Source organism: Dreissena polymorpha, unplaced genomic scaffold (assembly GCF_020536995.1).
Source record: "Dreissena polymorpha isolate Duluth1 unplaced genomic scaffold, UMN_Dpol_1.0 chrUn001, whole genome shotgun sequence".
Classification (NCBI taxonomy): Eukaryota; Metazoa; Mollusca; class Bivalvia; order Myida; family Dreissenidae; genus Dreissena; species Dreissena polymorpha.
Window position 1 is genome coordinate 364,624 of NW_026273315.1, and position 18,432 is coordinate 383,055.

At 34.0% G+C, this 18,432-nt stretch overlaps 2 protein-coding genes across 7 annotated transcripts in view; both read right to left on the reverse strand.

Moving 5' to 3' along the window:
- The window catches only part of LOC127863129 (mediator of DNA damage checkpoint protein 1-like), a 54,558-nt gene extending 42,308 nt beyond the window's left edge, over window positions 1-12,250 (reverse strand). For 4 of the 6 annotated variants that reach the window (XR_008040931.1, XR_008040930.1, XM_052402500.1 and 1 more), the window contains exons 1-6: window positions 12,150-12,249; window positions 5,191-5,306; window positions 4,221-4,284; window positions 3,548-3,600; window positions 2,694-2,786; window positions 943-1,035 (exon numbers count right to left, since the gene is read on the reverse strand). Coding sequence is in view for 4 of the 6 variants with exons in the window: in XM_052402500.1 (XP_052258460.1) it covers window positions 943-1,035; window positions 2,694-2,786; window positions 3,548-3,600; window positions 4,221-4,284; window positions 5,191-5,280 (393 nt within the window). In the remaining 2 variants the exon portion in view is untranslated. Of the gene's footprint in view, window positions 1-942; window positions 1,036-2,693; window positions 2,787-3,547; window positions 3,601-4,220; window positions 4,285-5,190; window positions 5,307-12,149 lie in introns of all 6 variants that reach the window. The other 2 variants (XM_052402502.1, XM_052402501.1) reach the window with 1 other exon arrangement.
- Window positions 1-18,432, reverse strand: part of LOC127863133 (phosphatidylinositol-glycan biosynthesis class W protein-like) — a 251,496-nt gene that overhangs the window by 1,538 nt on the left and 231,526 nt on the right. The window lies entirely within an intron of this gene.

Consider the following 18,432-nt stretch of genomic DNA (forward strand, 5'->3'; position numbering starts at 1 on the left):
AGTGCCAGCCGCTTACCAATCAGAAATCAATAAATAAAATCGGTACCAAGCGCAAATGTCCGGAATGCCGACGATGTTATAACAATATTCGTTCTGAAATGATCCCGCACTAAAAGAATTTTGTCCCTACCCCCACCCGCCTTAAAAAAACTCATCGGATTTACATTCACCTCAAAATAAACCCTGGACGGCTCAAATCCGGATTTCCAGAATAATCCGGAAAATTGACACCCCTGTATTTTTTTTTTACCTTTGACCTTGAAGAATGACCTTGACCTTTCACCACTCAAAATGTGCAGCTCCATGAGATACACATGCATGCCGAATATCAAGTTGCTACGTTTAATATTGCAAAAGTTATGAAGAAGGTTAAAGTTTTGGTTAAAGTTTTGGGGGACACACACAAATACAATGACAGACAGGCCAAAAATAATTTACCCCTGATCTTTCGATCCCGGGGCATAAAAACAATATTGCGTTTACAAGTATACAGATATTGCTTACATGGTATGGACTCTAACCTTACGTATGTTTAGATGAATGGCAATGTCATCACAATTTATGACAATAGATTAGTCAACAGAAAGACAAACACAACCCAAAGAATAGGATATAAAGTATGTTCTTTCCTAAATATGTTGACTTTTTTTTTAATTAGAGGTGTGATTCATTTTTAATCATTTATGTTGTAGTTTTTTCTTTCCTTTTCTCTGTAATGCCAATATTCAGGACATGTTTGTTCAAAATTAGAAATCACAACTGATTTTGAACATAATGGTGGATTAAGAAATTCTTAATTTTTTTAAGTGAAAGAGCTACATTTCTGCTACTAAACGTATGCATGAAGATCCCAGTAATCAACATTAAGATACATGTAAATTAATGGCACTGACATACATGTAGAAACAGAGGTCAGTAACCATAATCAAATGATAAACTTACAAAAGAGTTCAGTTTATATTCTGATTCGACATCTCCAAATACCAGTTGGTCGTTGTCTTTCAATTCATACCTCACTGAGGCTGCCAGGAAATGCTGAAACAATCGACGTAAAGCAATATTTATTTCAAACTATGGTAAATGCTGATGGCTCATTTGTGGACTTTGACAACATCTTGAGGAAATTTACAAAATCAGCTAAAAATAGATTAAAGATTTTCAATGCATAAAAAAGTTTTCAAGATACTGCCACAATTTGTTGCAAATTTTAACTAAAACAAGAAATATGTTTGTCAGAAACCAGCGATTTTTTTGTCCAATTGAAAAAAGTACCCATACCGGTCCAATTGGGAAAAATTGAGTCGTGAAAACCTGAAATTTGGGAAAATCGAGTCGTGAAAACTTGTCAAATTGTCAAATTGGGAAATTGGTGTATTTGATCTTATGCTCCCAAATACTTTAAAATTGATAACTAAGTGTTTTCAAGCTGTCAATATTAAATTTACCTAGGTTTAAGGCATAGAGCTGCATAGGGAAACTAACTAAATGTTAACAAGAAATGTGTTTGTTCTCTTTTGCGCCACTTTGAAGCTTTATATTTGACCTTTGACTTTGAAGGATGACCTTGACCTTTCGCCACTCAAAATGCGCAGCACCATGAGATACACATGCACGCCAAATATTAAGTTGCTATCTTCAATATTGCAATATTTATTGCAAATGTTAAAGTTGGCGCAAACGAACAAACAAACACACAAACCAACAGACAGGGCAAAAACAATATGTCCCCCACTATAGTGGTGGGGGACATAAAATTATCATTGGACTTGCTTTTTGTTCTTTAGCATGTAGATATCTTGATTATACAACTGATGTCTCCATCATAAACTGATTTCTAATGCCATAGCCTCAAAAGAAGAAACAGCTGAGGCCTCTATCATACGCTGATATTGAATGACCTAACTTAGAAATTCAGAATTAGATACTACTTCTAACGTTATGTCTCACTGATGTATTATCATATTTTTGTATTTCTTAGCCTCAAAAAGAAAAAATTTCAGGGTGACTTCACATATAAATATATATGAGTCGTGCTTTGTGAAAAGGGGGTTTAATGCATGTGCGTAAAGTGTTGTCCAAGATAATCCTGTGCAGTCTGCACAGGCTAATAAGGGACGATACATTCCGCTTTTATGATATTTTTCACTTCAAGAAAGTCTCTTCTTAGCAAAAATCCAGTTTAGGCGGAAAGTGTCGTCGCTGATTAGCCTGTGCCAAATGCACAGGCTAATCTGGGACAACACTTTGAGCACATGCATTAAAACCCACTTTCACAAAGAGCGGCTCACATCTAGATAATGCCTGAGCTGAGTCAAGAGGCTCACATCTAGATAATGCCTGAGCTGAGTCAAGAGGCTCACATCTAGATAATGCCTGAGCTGAGTCAAGAGGCTTCCATCTAAGAAACATCCATCTTAACACCAGCCTTGGCAGCATCTACATTTACACTGTCCATTACACCAGCCTTGGCAGCATCTACATTTACACTGTCCATATCTACATTTACACTGTCCATTTAATACTCAGGGATGGGACTTTGGAACTTCCTTGCCAAACAAAACCACTCTTTACTGCCCTAAACCCCATTTCTGCATCTGAGTCATCCAATGCACAAAGGAGAGAGGTTTGGAGTTAATTATCTTGGTATTCAAAAAGGCTGTAATGAGGAGAAATCCCACCCCCTTGCACATTACCTTGTTCCTTCGTGTGCGGTTACGGCTACCCTTGTCATAGATGAAGTGAGATGTCCCATGCACCTCTATACAGGCATGTTCCCTTGACAAGCCCTGCAACATAACCAGTTCAGGACACACGTTCCCAAAGACCCTTACAGGAATGTATGGAAACTACTGTACTTTATCATATTCTTATGTCTATAGCAATTTTGTGATTAAAGCATAATGCAGGTAAATGTATGATGTAAGCAGAAAACATTGGATTTCGCATAGAAAATTTGATATATTTTTTTAATTTTCATATTATTATAGAAATAATCATTGTTATTCTTTCATTCGCAGGGCTACATATTATATTATCTGACAAACAAAATGACATGTCATTTTAATGAAATGACAAGGTTGACATGAGAACATCATCTGATCATATATAGCAACATGATTTGGTGGAATTAAAGCGTTTTTGTTTCTTTTTCAAGCGTTTGCCTAGGTAAAAGATCTTTTTTAGGCCTACAAAATGAATTATCTACCCTACATAATGAATTATCTACCCTACATAATGAATTATCTACCCTACATAATGAATTATCTACCCTACATAATGAATTATCTACCCTACATAATGAATTATCTACCCTACATAATGAATTATCTACCCTACATAATGAATTATCTACCCTACATAATGAATTATCTACCCTACATAATGAATTATCTACCCTACATAATGAATTATCTACCCTACATAATGAATTATCTACCCTACATAATGAATTATCTACAATAAATGTTCAATTAATGAATCAGTTCATTCACTTAATTGCACCAGTATTTTAATTCTTGTACCTGTCCTAGGTTTATATACCAACTACCTTGAGCGGTATGCATATTTTGCATTCTTCACTTCTTCCAATAATATTGTCACCTGGAAAACAACAGCAATGGTGAATAACTATCATTTTTCAACTTTTCAACAAAGTAAAATGTTCAGTATATTCCTTTTATTATGACAAATAAATCCAAGATTGCATACCAATCCCAAGCAAGACTAATTTTATTTTACAAATATGTAAATTCAAAATCACTCTTGTGTCAATGATCAACAAATGTTCAATTTAAAAGCATTTTAAAACCATCCTGTTTCATATTTATTATAACCCACTATCTGTAGTAATGTTGCAAATGTACTATCATTCAAAAGCACAGTTACATTATACACAGTCTGCGCATGTGTGTAGAGCGCAAAATATTCCAAAAAATCACTTTTCAAATTCCATTGATAAGTTTAGAGAAATTTTCCATACAAAAGGTTTCAAATCAGGGCCTGACTTTTTTGTTTAATTGTGAATGAAAACATCATGTTTACTTTAAAAATTGATGTTTTCATTGAGTACTAACTACTTTATTAAATCTAAAACGTTCAACCTATACATTATTTTTACACAATGGATCTGCAATTTTCCATGGATATAACAATTTATGCTGACAGTAAAATCATTCACATCAGACAAGTGAGACATAAATATATTCATCAACACCCTTTACCTTCAAAAAGTGGGAACTGCTTTCCATGGAATCCTTTCTGTAGAGGCACATTCAAATAGGCTGCCTGAAATAAAGCAATAAGTTCAACAACTTCCTGAAACACAAACAAAGTCGTTTCATTGATATCTGCCCATTGATTATGGATGGGTCGAAATCCCTTGATAAACAGTATAATCATAAAAAAATAATTAAGTGCTGGGTAATTATTTTTAGGCATTGCAATTCTCTTCATTAATATCTATAGACCCATGAAAGTTCATGTTGAAATCTTGCAGGGTACATGTATCTGAGATATGCAATAATTACTCTAAGTTTTCTGAAACTTAAAAATAATAATAAAATTTCATGTCCAAAAATGTAGATATAAAAAATATTCAAAAAGTACAGATGTTAAAAAATGTAGAGACAGGTATTTTATGTTTTTGTGTCGATTATAATAATGAAATAAAAACAATTAATTAATATGCAATTTGGGTACTTGGGTACGAAAAATTTAAATACGAAAAAAAGTGGGTACAAAATTTTAGGTACGAACACAATTTGGGTACCAATTTCTTTTATTAGGAAAGATGGGGTACCTGTTAGTTACCAGGGTACCCAAAAGTATCATTTGAAAATCGGTGAACGGTGAAGTATACTTTAAAGTACCCGGGGTACGGGAAAGTAGTACCCGGGTGGAACTTGACCCATTCAGCCCCATATTATACAGGTACATGCCCACCAAATTTGATCACATCTTCAACTTGTTTTATTTAAATTACCAGTAAAGAGAAAGTAATAATTTATTAATTTATACTATATTTCTATTATAAGCTAATGTTTCAGAACTTTTTTACAGTAAAAGTTACAAAATGTTAAAATAATCCCAGTTTGTTTATAAAAGAGGACAAAATTGTTGTACGAAACAGCAACCATGCTAAAACATTTGTTTTTTATAGCTTTTTCTTCCTTATAATAAATGACAACTTACAGGTCTGTCAGGGTCCTCATCATCTGTCGCATCATCATCATAATCATCAAAAGGCAAGGCCTGGGTCGCTTCAATGCCGCCTTCTTCCATCTTTTAAGTACAGGAATTCTATCTGACTGAAATTCATATTATGATTATTTTAATTAACAAACCAACTTAACAAGCAGTAGTAATTTTTACTATTGATATTTTATAGAATATTATTAACAAAAAGTTTTACTTTACATTAACATCAATGTCAACGTATTTAATAAATTATACAACCCTTAATAACGCCTTTTTATTAATTTTAATAAAAACTAATCAACCATCACTTTGAGCCTAATTTGTTTTCCTTCTTTTTCTATATTGGTTTGGTTGAAAGCTGTGTTTTATACACACCCTTCAAAACACCTCCTGGAATAGACCCTTTACACGACAGGCCAAAATTGATATGACCACAAAGTCATGTGACTAGCAGCATTCCAGAATGAGGCTGAATGTGTAGCCATTTCTAATAGTGCCCCCAATGCCACATCTGATTTCAACGCTTCAATCTTTTGAACATTCGGCAACATAAAACAAGATGACATCGTCAAAAAAATGCAGTAAATATATGCTTTCAATTTTAAGTGTCAATACCTAAAACTAATTTTCTTGATTAAAGTACTTGTTTCTTTTCAATTGTTTTCACAAATTCTTACACTCTTCTTTTGCACATTTTTATGCGGTGTTTAATCAAAGATCTATCAATAATCTTGTTTATTGGTGAATTTGAGGTTTTATTGACCATGTGTGCAGCACAAACCCATTATCTTGTTATGATCAGATACTGTGCAGACAAATACTAAATAACGACATGGTATCATAAACCACAGGTGACAGACGTCTGGTCAATAAACACAATTTATAAAAACTCCATGTTTTCTTGTGGTAGTAGTTTTGTGTCAGTGTTTTTTCCCCATCAATTGGATTGGGAAAATTTGCAGCGTTTTGAATAAAATTGGGAAATGAGTGTTGTTGTTTTGCTAAAAAATGCTTCAAAATTGAAAATAAATGTGTTTTCTGTATTATATTTTTTAAGGTAAAATTTATATGGATGGGAGATGAACAAAATATTGAGATCTACACATTTTTTTGTTGGAAGCCTTCCATTGGGAATTTTAAGCTCCCATTTGGGAAAAACATATACTTTTTTCTATTGGAAATGGGGCCAATTACCGGACATGATTACAGGATCCGATTTTGAATAAAAAAACACACAGTGTCTTGTCATTTCTTGTGAGTATTTTAACGCCAAATACTCAAATTGAAAGTAATTTGTCCAAACCTATTGCTAGAAACTAAAATTCTGTATAGATATTAGCAAGTTTAATCATAACAAGGCTATTGTCAAGCAATATGGTCCCCTACCGGTAGTGCTGCTACAATACGCCAAAAACCGTATTGCAATATATTGTCAGTTCAAAAACCCGTATTGCAATATATCGCAATATATTGCTAACTTGTACCAAAATTATAACTTGCCAATTACCCAATAATCCCGTATATTCCAGTTTTAAAGCAAATTCTGGTATATATTTACTATGAATGTGCTCAAGAATAACAAGAAACACAAACATTCGCAAATTTTCTTAAGTATCAAATACATTTTGGCATTCGTTACTTTTTAAAGATGTGATGAAATAACGTCCAACCGGGGTGTTTTTTTTCCACTGAACACGCGTAATTCACCTGACGTGATGTTCCCGTTTTTATACAACACAAAATACACCCATACTTTCCATGCGACGTTCTACATGTCTGTATAATTTTCACGCGCTTTTTATTGAGACAAAGGATAAAGCACTTTTTATTTGACGCTAGAATTTTTCATTGTCGCATAAGCATTAAAATTTGGAAGCGTATAATACGGTATTTCCGAAATTCGGATTACAAATTTAATAATGCTCAATTCAGAATCGAACAAAACATATACAGCTGTGCGCAATTAATTCAACGATAATCTGTTCAAAAGCATCGAACGAATGCTCTGATGTAACAACGCTACTCCGTATAATAAACTTTCAGAATGCTATTTTTACTATAAAAAAATTTACACTGCTTTGTTTTGTTTACCTTGTTATCATTATTTCGGATGGCTTTTCTGGACGAAATGTGAATGAATTTTTGTAAAATTTTCGTACCGGTATGATGAAAATCGTATCGCAATACAATATGCGGATTGCTTATTGCGATATATACCGATATACCGGTATATTGTTGCAGCACTACCTACCGGCTCCACCATTGTCAGAAAATCCACCATTTTCAGATTTTTTTTTTTTTTGGGGTGGGGTTGCCATAGCAACTACAATTTTTGACATAGGAACAACATGAAATGATGTGCATAATGTCCATATTGCCATCTATCCATGTTGCAAGTTTCATGAAAAAATATTAAGAACTTTTAAAGTTATCGCAGGATCCAGAAAAGTGTGATGGACAGACAGACTGACAAACAGACAGAGCGCAAACCATAAGTCCCCTCCGTTGAAACCAGTAGGGGACAATAATAAAGTGAATGCTGGACATTTGTTAAAACGGACAATCGCTCCTACACTCATTTTGACACAGGGGAACATTTGTTTTAAGTTGATTTTACAACCAAGCCATTCGTTCCTATGTTTTTTTTACAATCTGGACAATATGATGACAGCCTTGACATTCGTTCCTTCATCATTTTGACAGACCAAAGTATGGTAACATAGATTTAACACGATACAAAATGCTCTTCTTTCTTTTTTGTGGGCCAATATATTAAACACATGTTCATGTACCAATTTAGTGTTCATGTGTCATATGAATAAATGATATTGCAGGAAATTAAAATTAACTTAAACAAATAATGTTTTACAATAGGTTGCCCACACAGGCAACCATCTTTAGTATTTTGGTTGCCCAGCTAGACTTACAAGCCCAGTACCATGCACATGTAGTGTCATGTGTATCTAATACTTTCTTCAAATAAAAAATAGACAACTAAACAACAACATGGCTAACATAACACACTTTCTGTGTATAATGTCTGAGTTGAATCATTTCCTTTGCCGTTATAAATGAATATTTATAAAAATAATTATTAGTCCGCAGTCGCCAATTGTTACTAAATGTTTAATTGCACTAGGTAATTTTTTTCAAGCTTAAAAAAGCTAGTTGCCAGGCCGGACAACCAACTTTGAAATATGAGTTGTCCAGGTCAAAATCTACTTGCCCCTGGCTCACGGGCAACCACTAATTTTCCATCCCTGAATAGGCTGATTTTATACTATAGTTATTATTCAGACATTATACCAGTGAAAACAGGAACATTGATCCCAAATCATGTTTGAATAGAGTTTCATCATTAAATGATACATTATTCAAAATCTATAAATCAAGCAATAATTATGTTTCTTAATTTAATTAAATTGACGCTACATATTCCTTGCTAAGTTACTTCACATGCAACACGTTGTATATTTATTATTTAATATCCTCTTACATTTCACAGCTTTAAACAAAGTTGTTTCGGTATTGTTATTATATGTTGATCTTCTCATTTTACAAGTACTCCTTACATAAACAAGGGCTGTTTGTAAAACATGCATGCCCCCCATATGGGCTGTCCGTTGTAGTGGCAGCCATTGTGTGTATACGATTTTTGTCACTGTGACCTTGACCTCTGACCTAGTGACCTAAAAATCAATAGGGGTCATCTGCGAGTCACGATCAATGTACCTATGAAGTGTCATGATCCTAGGCAAAAGCGTACTTGAGTTATCATCCGAAAATCATTTTACTATTTCAGGTCACCGTGACCTTGATCTTTGACCTTGTGACCTCAAAATCAATAGGGGTCATCTGCAAGTCATGATCAATCTACCCAAAGACCTATAGATTACACAGATTGGAAACTTCGCGCCTTATCGGGCTATCTCGCGGCGGGGTCACATGGTCGAGAAACTGATAAGAACACTTAGGATCAGCAGACGATTTATTCCATAAATCAGTCGGAGGGGTCCGGAGATTACCGGTGTATCACGATTGCGATAAGATAGCGACTCGTAAGTAGCAACGGCTACGATAATCGAGCAAAGTTATGCGAAAATGTTACGGCGCTATAGAAAGGCGGCTGTAACTTTTTAGAAAATAAAGTTTCTTAGAAACATGAGTAATTATGCTTATATAAAATCTCGATTTTATTAACCTACAATAAGAATTTATAATGCCGCGATCGTTGAAGGAATAGCGCTATAAGAATTTCCAAATCGCGGCGAGAATGCCGTTGAATATTTTATTTGAAAGGTTTTTTCTGATAAAATATTCTTGTAAACATTTTTTTTTCAAACATTTGAAACCTTATTTATACTACATTGTTTTGTATTGTTTCAAAACGGATAGATAAATGTGAACGCATAGATTTAGTCCTCTGATAAAAACAACATTAAAGTATAATAAATGCTATGATCGTGCGATCCAAAAACGATTTCGGTTAGACTTATTTCAACATTGATTCTGTAGATTTTTTTCATTTTTTTTAATTCTCTATTTTTTATTTAGATCTTAGTCATGAGTTATAGGTTATTAAAGTTTTGTGTGTAATCCAGTTATTTTCTATTGGTAATTAATAAAAGCTTTAAGTGTCATGGACTAGATTTCGCGAAAAGAAAAAAACAAACATTTCACGAGCGTGTTAATTGTCGGATCAATTAGCGAACTGAAGATGTTTTGTTTGTTTTTTCTTTAATCTTGAGAATTTTAAAAGAAGGGATCCTTACTCTAAATATCAGTTTGCGTTGTTGATTGATTTTAATTTTGTGATCATCGGCCGCGGCCGGCGAATTCATTCTTTATATATCATTGTGATGCCCAATTAAGATAAGTCTTTGTTGTGAATGTTTATGATTTTAATATACTTGTTTGTAAAAGTTCGTTATAAACACGGCGAAACGCTGTATAAAAATGAACTGATTACATAAAAGATTATTGTTTGTGCTTTTAATAGTTATCTCACAGCTATCTGTTATAATATGTTTGTATATTAACTTGCATGTGTAACATCGACAGGAAAACTGGTAATACTAAAAGAAGAAGATATGTAATGCGAATTAAAATCCATACTTTCATCTATTTTTTTTATTCATACCCAAATAAACATATTACCCAGAATAAAAATCTTATTTCTTCAATGTGAAGTGAAAAATGACAAAGTTTTTCACAATGAGCCAAAGAACGTTTGACGACAGGTGTGTACAATAGGGTATAATAGCTTAAAATTGTACCAACTTTGTACAAGGCCAAAATCCTTTAAAATGAACATTTTCCTCAAGTTTAGTTAATTCATACCTAGATTAACATATCACCAAGCATAAAAATCTGACTTAATCTATTTGGGATGAAAAATGAAAAAGTTTATCCAAAAGAACCAAAACACGTTTGACAGCAATTGTGTACAACAGGAGAAAAGAGCTTAAAATTGTACCGACATTGTATAAGGCCAAATCCTTTAAATTGAATATTTTCTTCTAGGTTTTTTAAATCTTTACTTAGATTAACATCTCGCCTAGCATAAAAATCTTACATCAACGATATGGGATGAGAAAAAGAAAAGTTTTTCAAAAAGAAACAAACCACTTTGGCGACAGGTGTGAAAAATGATTGAATGAAATAACAGTATAAAATTGTACAACGGCATAATCCTTTAAAATGCCTTATTTTCGTCTACTTTTTATCAATCATACCTAGATTAACATCTCACCTAACTTAACAGTCTTACTTTATCAATCTTTGATGAGAAATGAAGAAGTTTTAAAAAAAAATCGTTGGGCCATTCAATTTTTCAGAAATTATCGAAAATGAACGAATCCAGTGTTCTCTTTCAAATTCCGATAAATTAATAATAAATTAGAATAATAACTACCAAAACCTGAAGCATTATAAACAAAGAAAAAAAAACTCATTTTTATTTACACAAAAAAATATTCAATATGTCAAATATTAACGATTAATTACGAAGAACAATTGATTGCTTTATAACAAAATGGCCGACAGTAGCTGGAACAGGAAAGAATTTACAGGTACACCGGCATTTCCAAAATCAATGTCACGTGACTCGCGTCCGCCGTTATATTTTATCGCATATCGCTATCGCGAAGACGGGAGTTTCCAATCTGTGTAATCTATAGGTCTTTGATCTACCTATGAAGTTTCATGATCCTAGGCGTATGAGTTCTAGAGTTACCATCCGAAAACCATTTTACTATTTCGGGTCACCGTGACCTTGACCTAGTGAACTCAAAATCAATAGGGGTCATCTGCGAGTTATGATCAATCTACCCATGAAGTTTCATGATCCTAGGCGTATGCATTCTTGAGTTATCATCCGGAAACCATTTTACTATTTTGGATCACCGTGACCTTGACCTTTGACTTAGTGACCTCAAAATCAATAGGGGTCATCTGCAAGTCATGATCAATCTACCCATGAAGTTTCATGATCCTAGGCGTATGCGTTCTTGAGTTATCATTCAAAAACCATTTTACTATTTTGGGTCACCGTGACCTTGACCTAGTGACCTCAAAATCAATAGGGGTCATCTGCGAGTCATGATCAATGTACCTATTTAGTTTCATGATCCTAGGCCCAAGCGTCTGACAACCACCTGGTGGACGGACCGACAGACCGACCGACCGACATGAGCAAAGCAATATACCTCCTCTTTTTCGAAGGGGGGCATAATAAAGCAATATATTGTAGGGAAACGCAAACACGAAATAGGCTATTTATTATCGCGAAAACTTGTTGCACTATTGAATATGCTTCAGTATGTTAAGTTTCAAGACAAGCTGTCAATATAATCCTATTGTGTATTGTATTCTGCTTTGATTAAGTACAAGCTTTAAACACGAAAGTCTATTTGTTAGAAGCATAATTTAAAATTGCAGGTCAGCATCTCTACCTTTTTTTGTGGCCTTGAACTTCGCGCAATATTAAGACGCATGCGTATTTGCCAGTTTAATTGGTTCCAAAAGTCGAAGGTCCGCGTAAACGTTGGTGTAGTAAAGCCTAGCCGAAATCCAGACACTAAAAAAATACGGTCCATACAATAACCGAAAAGCACCGAAAAGCACCGAAAAGCACTCAATTTCTCTCTCTATATATGCAATATATCGTTTTTAGTGTATGTTAACGAGTTTAATTAGTAATAAATGGTTATATGATTGTATGTTTATACTACATTGTGCCCAAAATGGAAAATATCGGCAATTACCGACCGAAAAGCACTTCATGTGGAAACCGAAAAGCACTCAATTTCTCGCTATATATATGAATATTTGCGTTTCTATTGGGTGTAAACGGAGTGAATTAGTTATAAATGGTTATATTTCATGCACATTTATACTACCTTGGGTTTATAACGAGGTATTAATGCCCGAAATTGGATAAATATCGGCAATATACCGACCGAAAAGCACTTCACGTGAAGACCGAAAAGCACTCAATTTCTCGCTATATATATGAATATTTGCGTTTCTATTGGGTGTAAACGGATTGAATTAGTTATAAATGGTTATATTTCATGCACATTTATACTACCTTGGGTTTATAACGAGGTATTAATGCCCGAAATTGGATAAATATCGGCAATATACCGACCGAAAAGCACTTCATGTGAAGACCGAAAAGCACTCAATTTCTCGTTATATATATATATAATATTTGCGTTCCTATTATGTGTAAACGGTTTAAATTAGTTATAAATGGTATATTGCATGCATATTTATACTACCTTGTGTTTATAACGAGGTATTAATGCCCGAAATTGGATAAATATCGGCAATATACCGACCGAAAAGCACTTCATGTGAAGACCGAAAAGCACTCAATTTCTCGCTATATATGTGAATAATTGCGTTTCTATTGGGTGTAAACGGATTGAATTAGTTATAAATGGTTATATTTCATGCATATTTATACTACCTTGGGTTTATTATGAGGTATTAAGCCCCAAAATTGGATAAATATCGGCAATATACCGACCGAAAAGCACTTCATGTGAAGACCGAAAAGCACTCAATTTCTCGCTATATATATGAATAGTTGCGTTTCTATTGGGTGTAAACGGATTGAATTAGTTATAAATGGTTATATTTCATGCACATTTATACTACCTTGGGTTTATAACGAGGTATTAATGCCCGAAATTGGATAAATATCGGCAATATACCGACCGAAAAGCACTTCATGTGAAGACCGAAAAGCACTCAATTTCTCGCTATATATATATAATATTTGCGTTCCTATTATGTGTAAACGGTTTAAATTAGTTATAAATGGTATATTGCATGCATATTTATACTACCTTGTGTTTATAACGAGGTATTAATGCCCGAAATTGGATAAATATCGGCAATATACCGACCGAAAAGCACTTCATGTGAAGACCGAAAAGCACTCAATTTCTCGCTATATATGTGAATATTTGCGTTTCTATTGGGTGTAAACGGATTGAATTAGTTATAAATGGTTATATTTCATGCATATTTATACTACCTTGTGTTTATAACGAGGTATTAATGCCCGAAATTGGATAAATATCGGCAATATACCGACCGAAAAGCACTTCATGTGAAGACCGAAAAGCACTCAATTTCTCGCTATATATATATAATATTTGCGTTCCTATTATGTGTAAACGGTTTAAATTAGTTATAAATGGTATATTGCATGCATTTTTATACTACCTTGTGTTTATTATGAGGTATTAATGCCCAAAATTGGTTAAATATCGGCAATATACCGACCGAAAAGCACTTCATGTGAAGACCGAAAAGCACTCAATTTCTCGCTATATATGTGAATAATTGCGTTTCTATTGGGTGTAAACGGATTGAATTAGTTATAAATGGTTATATTTCATGCATATTTATACTACCTTGGGTTTATTATGAGGTATTAAGCCCCAAAATTGGATAAATATCGGCAATATACCGACCGAAAAGCACTTCATGTGAAGACCGAAAAGCACTCAATTTCTCGCTATATATATGAATAGTTGCGTTTCTATTGGGTGTAAACGGATTGAATTAGTTATAAATGGTTATATTTCATGCACATTTATACTACCTTGGTTTTATAACGAGGTATTAATGCCCGAAATTGGATAAATATCGGCAATATACCGACCGAAAAGCACTTCATGTGAAGACCGAAAAGCACTCAATTTCTCGCTATATATATATAATATTTGCGTTCCTATTATGTGTAAACGGTTTAAATTAGTTATAAATGGTATATTGCATGCATATTTATACTACCTTGTGTTTATAACGAGGTATTAATGCCCGAAATTGGATAAATATCGGCAATATACCGACCGAAAAGCACTTCATGTGAAGACCGAAAAGCACTCAATTTCTCGCTATATATGTGAATATTTGCGTTTCTATTGGGTGTAAACGGATTGAATTAGTTATAAATGGTTATATTTCATGCATATTTATACTACCTTGTGTTTATAACGAGGTATTAATGCCCGAAATTGGATAAATATCGGCAATATACCGACCGAAAAGCACTTCATGTGAAGACCGAAAAGCACTCAATTTCTCGCTATATATATATAATATTTGCGTTCCTATTATGTGTAAACGGTTTAAATTAGTTATAAATGGTATAGTGCATGCATTTTTATACTACCTTGTGTTTATTATGAGGTATTAATGCCCAAAATTGGTTAAATATCGGCAATATACCGACCGAAAAGCACTCCCGCGACAGCAGAGAATCACCGAAAAGCACTCAAGTTCTCTATATATACATGCAAGTTAACTATAAGGGCCGATTTTAATGGATTGAAAAGATGTACATATTTATTTAGTCAAAGTCTGTTCATATTGAAACTTAATTTTAATGTCTGAAGTCATCATTAACAACTTGTGAACGAACGGCCGGTACGCTTCTTTAATCAGCACAAAGCAGTTTGGAAATAGATTTTCGCACCTTCAATTAATTATATTCCAGATAATGATGAGAAGTTGCGTTATGATCGGTGCCTTTAATTCATGTACCAACCGAAAAGCATTTCATGGTGTTTATCATCTTATACGTAAATTGATGTATATGTTTTAAGTATTTCTAATTGACGTGAAACTCTTGAATAGAAATTGCAGCATGACTTTTAGTTAATGTGCTCTGTATTAATAATAGCGATTTTAATTGAAGATACAAAAAAATCAACATGTACACTTGAAATTCAATAGCTCCCCAAATGAGTGCAGAAAAAACAACGTGTCAACGTGTCACGTATATTTCAGGCACGGGCACAATCACACTTTATTAGCGCCGTCTTTAAACCCTTTTAATCTCTAAAGAACAGATTAATTTGACCTTAATTAACAAAATTAACAAAATTATTTTAACTAATGCAAGCTAGAATTAATATGTGACTACTTGCTATACAATCAGTACCATTCGAAAATGGATCGTATTTAATTGTGGTTCCTTCTTTGAACTTATGTTGACGGCCGACTTTTAGAATAGCTAGTGCCAGTAATAAATGTATTTCTTTAAATTCACATGTTGTTTTTTTAAGATATGAAAGATGCAAATGTGTCTTACTTATATTGTTTTCTGGTATTTAATCTATCTTATATATATGTGACTACGTGCTAATTTTTGGAGAAATGAAAAATTCAAATGTGTCTTATATATATTTTATCCATGTATCATGTGTATTAAGTTTTCATGCGAAAATATATCTTATTTCTTAATTTCCACCATCACACTTTATTAGCGCAGCGCCGACTCAGTAAATTAATTAATGTAATAAAAAAAGTGCAACGGTGAGGTGGATCAATTGTTAGTGCACACCACTTCAGCAATAAATGAAAGTTATTTTGGCTGTAAATCCGATATTTCCAATACAGTAGCCATGTTCCTGTGTATTGAGATGATAAGATCACCACAGCAGGTTGCTAATACACAGTGTAGACTGAAATGAAAACAGTTATTTTGGCTGTAATTCCAATTCCAGTACAGTAGCCATGTTCCTGTGTATTGAACTGATAAGATCACCACAGCAGGTTGCTAATACACCGTGTAGACTTCCACTGTTTTATTATAGTAATTGTTATTTACCTGCTTGGAATAAATGGTGTATTCATTCGGGTCTGATGGTGTATTGTAAAATATATAATTCTGATAAGAAACAGTAGCACACAACAGGAATTTGGTTGATAAAAATAACTGATGTATTTATTGAAAGTGAAATTTTCCCAGAATAGTTGTATAAAATTTTTCGTCTAGCGGCCAAGTGCATTAATCCCGATCGCTGTTGGGTATTTTACTGTTTAGTAACACCTTAATACCATCATTTTTAAACTGATAACGGAAATAAAGAAAAATCTTTTTTTTGGTAAGTATAAGTGCTTGAATTAATGTTACATCTTTCATTGGAGATACATTGCGGCAGAGTTCTAGTTCGCAGCGTAATCAAGCTCCGTGTAATCGGTATCCTACAATAAATAAGTTTTTAATTATGTGTAATTTAATTCGCAACATTGCTTATCTCAACGTTCAATGGCCCGCGCACTTCACAAAATTTTAAAACATCATTATTGTTAAGTGTACATGCTTGATATATTCATAAAAGAGCAGTTTTTTAAAAACAATCGGACTTTAACCTTTAATTTGATGCAAATGAACAGAAGAACTGATGTATTTATTTAACGTGAATAACATTTTGAACTAAAAATGTTTTGAATTAATGTTAATGCAAAAATAAATCTATAACATTATACCGCTGTTGGGTATTTTACTGTTAGTAACGCTCGATTGGTCATTGTCGGCTCGGGTAAAACTTACATGTACCCCGGGTACTCTTAAGTAACTCATACTCATGTTGATGCAGTTTTTCTTAACAGAAGTTTGTTTAAGATAATCGTTAGCGCGTTTTACGACATCGGATTGTGGGCGGGAAATACAACTGGGGTACAGTCTAATATCGACCGGGTACATGTAGGTAGTACCCGAGCCGACAATGACCAATCGAGCGTTAGTAAGCCATTAATACATACATTTTTAAAATGTGAACGGAAATAGGGAAATATCGATTTTTGAGAAGTTTACGCGCTTGATTAAATGTTAGCTGTAGAAATTTAGTCAACTCTTCGGGACACCCTCTTTTTACAGACTTCGGGCCGCATTACAGTCAAAAAAGAAAAATGCATTGATAAATGCTGCTAAGTCCGAAAGGAAACTATTAGATGCGTATAATGTGGGATTACAGCAGACTGATGTTACGTTCCCGTCTTCAGACGCGGACAAGATGGCGATCAATATTCTGCACAAATTTCATCCTGCAATGATAGGGCATTACACACCTATAAAAACAATCGGTGACGGCAACTGTCTGTTTAGATCTATTTCAAAATGTTTGAATGGTAGTGAAGAGCAACATATTTTGTTGAGATTGTTATCTGCTCTTGAACTTATTGAAAACGAAAGTTACTACAAATCTGATCAGTTCCTCGCCGATGACAGAATACTTAAGGCGGAATATTCAAATTTGTTGCATGATGTTATAGGTCTATACACTTGGTCAGTCGTCGAGCTAATCTTTGTGGTAAGCGCAGTAATCAAAAAATGCATTAAGTCGTACTATCCGCCTCAGCCATTCTCGGACTATACGTTCGAAGTCTTAACACGGCGTGTTGTGGGTAGGGGATGTAAAGACATGTCACCTGATATAACAATAATGTGGTCTCAAATGTCTCGCTCGGAGATAATCAGACTAGAACCTAACCATTTTGTGCCATTGATTCCTGCAAACAAAATTTTAGTAAATGATGTTTCGCCACTCAGTGATGATATTAAAGTTACAAAGGTAGAAACATGTTCAATTCCTGCTAATGCAACTTTTGTGGTAATTGATGGTGACGACTCCGATTATGACCACTCGGAAACTGTTGAAAGGTCTTTTGAAAACTCATTATCTGAGAGCAGTGATGCAAATCAGAATGATGAACTGACAAATGACCAAGCAACGGCTTCTGAGGCAGACAAAACTGTAACATTGTTTAGTGGGAAATTAAACCCCATTTCTATCATATTGACGCGTGTGCGCAGCGGGTAATCAGATTGCGCGCTGCGTGTATTAAGACTATCGCACCTTCAATCGGATGCTATTTAATTAACACCCCGCTGATAAGATAACAGTATTAACACCTTCGATCAGTTGT